The following is a 6000-nucleotide window of genomic DNA, read 5'->3' on the forward strand; positions in this document are numbered from 1 at the left end:
TTTTGCATGACTTTGCCTGATTTTTTTTCCAACCATAATTATTGTTCTTTTATTTTTATTTTCACCTTTTCAATCATTAATACTTCAAGGTCTTTATACATACATTTTTTTCACTCAAATAAACTACATTGTAAACCTAAAATCTAAAGTTATTTTCCAAGTTATTCCTACACTATTTTAGTACTATATCATAAGAATTATTAAACTCTCATGTCCCTACATATCAAATTATATTCTTCAAATTGTAAGAAGATTTTCAGATGCAGTAGGCTTCAGAGATTTCTTTAGTTGCTTTTAAAATGGACATTACTTGGTCAACTTTCAGACACTACTAGCATTGGCGCATGTATGTGCACATGTATAACTTTACTTGAATTTTTTTTATGATGTTAAGAAAACATTTTTTTAACTAATTAGTTAACATTATATATGTGTATATATACTTGTTTGTTTTCTCTCAGATAGGAGGAAGGCTCAGTTCAAATTAGGTGAGTAAAGCTTATTTCCCAGAACCCTTTATTCTTCTAAATCTCATATTCTTCTGCTGTAGAAGTTGAATACGGTTTAGAAATGCAACAAAAGTGCTTATAGTAGGCAAAAAGCATTTGAAGAGTTATCTTGCTAAATTCTAGTAATTTCAATTAATTATTTTCAAAAGACAAACCACCAGTGATTCAGCATGTTCTTCCTTCTCTCCCCTTCCTTCCTTAATTTATTTCATGTCCTCTCCTTCCCACTTCTCCTTCATCCCTCCCACTTTTTATTGCTTCTATGTTTCTATCTACCCTCCATGTGATCATTTTTATCATTGTGTTTTCTAAAAATGGAATATGAGAATATAGGATAAAAAGAGGAAGTCTAAAGAATTCAGAAGAAAATTTATGACAAAGACAAGGAGAAATGAAAAATACAATGAGAAAAAAAATGGAAGAAAAAAAAGTAAAATTTCCTATTTTTGTTTTTGCAGGCTGGAGGGAGTCAACATTATACCCTGGTGAGTGATATGGATTCTGATTAAAAAAAAAAACAAAACTGTCCTATTGCAAAATATATTTTAAATGAATACCTACTGCATGCAAAACAATACAATAAAAATTAAAGAAACTCCAAAATATGCATTTTATGAACTCAATAAATTACTCAGTATTTTAAAAGATAATAATGTATTTAAAATATTAAATTTTAGCAATTTGACCATTATTATTTTCTATTTGATTTTTTAATAATTGAGGCATAGTTCAGTTCAGTTCAGTTCAGTTGCTCAGTCCTGTCCAACTATTTTTGACCCCACGAACTGCAGCACGCCAGGCCTCCCTGTCCATCACCAACTCCCAGAGGCCACCCAAACCATGTCCATAGAGTCGATGATGCCATCCAATTATCTCATCCTCTGTCGTCCACTTCTCCTCCTGTCCCCAATCTTTCCCAGCATCAGGGTCTTTTCAAATGAGTCAGCTCTTTGCATCAGGTGGCCAAAGTATTGGAGTTTCAGCTTCAGCATCAATCCTTCCAATGAACACCCAGGACTGATCTTTAGGATGGACTGATTGGATCTTCTCGCAGTCCAAGGGACTCTCAAGAGTCTTTTCCAACCCCACAGTTCAAAAGCATCAATTCTTCAGTGCACAGCTTTCTTTATAGTACAACTCTCACATCCATACATTACCACTGGAAAAACCATAGCCTTAACTAGACGGACATCTGTTGGCAAAGTAATGTCTCTGCTTTTTAATGTGCTATCTAGGTTGGTCATAACTTTCCTTCCAAGGAGTAAGCGTCTTTTAATTTCATGGCTGCAATCACCATCTGCAGTGATTTTGGAGCCCCAAAAAAGTCAGCCACTGTTTCCACTGTTTCCCCATCTACCTGCCATGAAGTGATGGGACTGGATGTCATGATCTTAGTTTTCTGAGTGTTGAGCTTTAAGCCAACTTTTTCACTCTCCTCTTTCACTTTCATCAAGAGGTTCTTTAGTTCTTCACTTTCTACAAGGCATAGTTGGCTTACAATATTACATTAGTTTCAGGTCTACAACATAGTGACTTCAAAATTTTGTAGGCTATACTCCATTTAAGTTATTATAAAAATTGGCTATATTCCCCATGAAAGAAAGAAAGGGACATCACTCATTCATATCCAACTCTTTGTGACCCAGTGAACTGTAGCCTAGCAAGCTCCTCCATCCATGGGATTCTCCAGGCAAGAGTACTGGAGTGGATTGCCACTTCCTTCCCTAGGAGATCTTCCCAACCCAGAGAAGCATATTTCCCATGCTGTACAATATATCCTTTAGATTTATTTATTTTATACATAGTAGTTTGTACCTATGAAACCCTAATATTGTTCCTCCCCTCTTTCCTCTCCCCGTTGATAATTACATTTACTCTCTATATCTGTAAGTCTGTTTCTGTTTTGTTACGTTCACTATTTTATTTTTTAGATTCCACATATAAGTGATAACATACTCTATCTTCCTCTGTCTTACTTATTTCATTAATAGTAATACCTTCCAGGCCCATCCATATTGTTGCAAATGTCAAAATTTCATGTTTTTGTTTATATATACACAGACACACAAAGGAACAGTTTTCAGTATGTGTATTTATATATACATACATACATACAAAAGAAAAATATTTAGTCATTTGTAGTATATATATATATATATATATATATATATATATATATACACACACACTAAATTCAGGTGTAGTATGAACAATTGGGTGCATGTACCTTTTCAAATTTGTGTTTTTAATTTTCTTTGGTTATATACCTAGGTGTGGAATTGCTGGATCATATGGCAGTTCTATTTTTAGTGTTTTGAGGAGCCTTTATACTATTTTCCCCTAGTTTACATCCATCAACCATTTACAGGGTTCCCTTTTCTCCACATCCTAGCCAACATTTATTATTTGTTTTATTATTTTTTAATTGACAGATCATGCTTTGAGGATAAGTAAAAGATTATCACCTATAAAATCTGAGGAAACTACAACAAAAAGAATTTACTTGGTCAGACATATCATAATCTCTATTTCTTTTCTAACATCTTAAATAGATTATGGATACTTATCCTATGGGAATGTTGGTTGAAGAAATCAGTTCTTTTTTTTTTTTTTTTTTTTGATAGCTCATTTCTTTCTTTTTTTTTTTTAATTTATTTATTTTTTTTTTTTAAGATAAAATTTATTTTATTTCAGGAAACTGCTTATATTATTTCCAAAAGGAACAAAGACAATAAAAGAATTAGGACTGTGCTGTGAGAACTGTGTTGTGACTGCAACATCTTTTTTCCACCATGTGACTCTTATTATAATAGTTGAAAATTATAGAAGGTTAATAGAATAACATGAAAAACTTCAATCCTGTATATCAGTGTGGTAGGGCTGCTATAACAAATTATTATAGTGTTCAGTCAGTTCAGCTCAGTCACTCAGTCGTGTCCAACTCTTTGCGACCCTATGGACTGCAGCACACAAGTCTTCCCTGTCCATCACCAACTCCGGGAGCAGACTCAAACTCATGTCCATTGCGTCGGTGATGCCATCCAACCATCTCATCCTCTGTCGTCCCCTTCTCCTCCCGCCTTCAATCTTTCCCAGCATCAGGGTCTTTTCAAATGAGTCAGCTCTTTGCATCAGGTGGCCAAAGTATTGGAGTTTCAGCTTTAGCATTAGTCCTTCCAATGAATATTCAGGACTGATTTCCTTTAAGATGGACTAGTTGGATCTCCTTGCTGATAGCTCATTTCTTTTTATTTATTTATTTTTATTAGTTGGAAGCTAATTACTTCACAACACTTCAGTGGGTTTTGTCATACATTGATATGAATCAGTCATAGAGTTGCACGTATTCCCCATCCCGATCCCCCCTCCCACCTCCCTCTCCACCCGACTCCTCTGGGTCCTCCCAGTGCACCAGGCCCGAGCACTTGTCTCATGCATCCCACCTGGGCTGGTGGTCTGTTTCACCATAGATAATATACGTGCTGTTCTTTCGAAACATCCCACCCTCACCTTCTCCCACAGAGTTCAAAAGTCTGTTCTGTACGTCTGTGTCTCTTTTTCTGTTTTGTATATAGGGTTATCGTTACCATCTTTCTAAATTCCATATATATGTGTTAGTATGCTGTAATGTTCTTTATCTTTCTGGCTTACTTCACTCTGTATAATGGGCTCCAGTTTCATCCATCTCATTAGAACTGATTCAAATGAATTCTTTTTAATGGCTGAGTAATATTCCATGGTGTATATGTACCACAGCTTTCTTATCCATTCATCTGCTGATGGGCATCTAGGTTGCTTCCATGTCCTGGCTATTATAAACAGTGCTGCGATGAACATTGGGGTGCATGTGTCTCTTTCAGATCTGGTTTCCTCGGTGTGTATGCCCAGAAGTGGGATTGCTGGGTCATATGGCAGTTCTATTTCCAGTTTTTTAAGAAATCTCCACACTGTTTTCCATAGTGGCTATACTAGTTTGCATTCCCACCAACAGTGTAAAAGGGTTCCCTTTTCTCCACACCCTCTCCAGCGTTTATTGCTTGTAGACTTTTGGATAGCAGCCATCCTGACTGGCGTGTAATGGTACCTCATTGTGGTTTTGATTTGCAAAGAAATCAGTTCTTAAAGCCAGACATAATTTAACAGACTGAAAAGAGGTGCAAGTATATCAAAGAATAATTTCTTTGGATATTATCACTCATAAATTAATCCTTGAGAATTTATACTCGTAATCTGAGCAGATGGATGTATTTATCAATCAGATGGGGCTTCTCACATTCATATGTTCCTTGCAGATTGGAGGAAAGAAGAGTTCCAAGCTGGTGAGTATGATGGTCCAGGAGGGACCCCGCTCCTTGTGGGTTAAGAAAGGAAGACAGGTGAAAATGACTTGGATCTTCCCAGGGCCAGAGAAGTTCTCACAGAATGGGGACCCTCTGGCCCAGGCCTACTGAGACTCTCCATAAACATGATAGTCTAATTGTTTTTGCAGTAAATGTGACTCTTGATGAAGCCACTGCTCATCCCAGCCTCCTCCTGACTGAAGAGGGGAGAGGAGTAACCTTGCAGGAAATACAGCAAGATCTACCCAGCTCCACACAGAGATTTGTCTCTATTCCCTGTGTGCTGGGTCAGCCACAAATCTGTTCGGGAAGATACTACTGGGAGGTGGAAGTTGGGGACCTGCATTCCTGGGACCTGGGAGTTTGTAGGGATAATGTATCAAGGAAGGGGACTTTCCAAATGTCCCCACAGAATGGTTTCTGGGCCATTAGACTCCACCAGGAGGATTACTGGGCTCTTACCATCTCAGAAACTTATCTTACTCTAAGAGAAAAACCCCTTAGTGTAGGGATATTCCTGGATTATGAGGCTGGAGATGTATCTTTCTATAATATGACAGATGAATCTCACATTTTCACATTTTCCAAACAGACATTTTATGGTGTCTTAAGACCACTTTTCAGACTTTGGTCCCCTGACTCTGGCCCCTTGACCATTGTCCAGGTGGAGTAGAACACACTGATGTTGTAATTCATGTGCCTACACCTCCATGAGAAATTACTGCATTGGGCCCAAGTGATCATTATAATTCTCCCCACTGGCCACAAATTGATTTTTTTCCCCCTCCTGCATACTAGTTCATTCTCAAGGTGAAGTTCTGTGAGACTGACTGATTGTTGCCTCTCATGTCATTTCTTTCTTTTTCCTTAATCATAAACTCCTACTATTACTATGCCTGTGATAACCTAGTATAAAGGTTAAATTTCTTAGACTACCAGCTGAATATCACTAAATGATGACCAGTGCATTATAAGATTAATTATTCTGTATAATTTCTGGGATGTTTCTTTAAAGGAAAACTGTGTGCTTTTCTCATTCTGTTTGCTTTTTATGATGCCTGAAATCTATAATTAATGAAACATCTGTGACCATGTAAAAGTCATGGGTGGCAGACAAGATACAATGACTTATGTTTTTGATAACTTGCGGA

The 6000-nt window shown here is 37.0% G+C and overlaps 1 protein-coding gene across 1 annotated transcript in view; it reads left to right on the forward strand.

Moving 5' to 3' along the window:
- The window catches only part of LOC136151184 (butyrophilin subfamily 1 member A1-like), a 29600-nt gene extending 24078 nt beyond the window's left edge, over positions 1 to 5522 (forward strand). Inside the window, exons 5-8 of the mRNA XM_065912138.1 lie at positions 462 to 488; positions 968 to 994; positions 4802 to 4828; positions 4999 to 5522. Coding sequence (XP_065768210.1) covers positions 462 to 488; positions 968 to 994; positions 4802 to 4828; positions 4999 to 5522 — 605 coding nt within the window. The remainder of the gene's footprint in view (positions 1 to 461; positions 489 to 967; positions 995 to 4801; positions 4829 to 4998) is intronic.
- The last annotated feature ends 478 nt before the right edge of the window (positions 5523 to 6000 follow it).

Source organism: Muntiacus reevesi, chromosome 20 (assembly GCF_963930625.1).
Source record: "Muntiacus reevesi chromosome 20, mMunRee1.1, whole genome shotgun sequence".
In the NCBI taxonomy this organism is placed as follows: domain Eukaryota; kingdom Metazoa; phylum Chordata; class Mammalia; order Artiodactyla; family Cervidae; genus Muntiacus; species Muntiacus reevesi.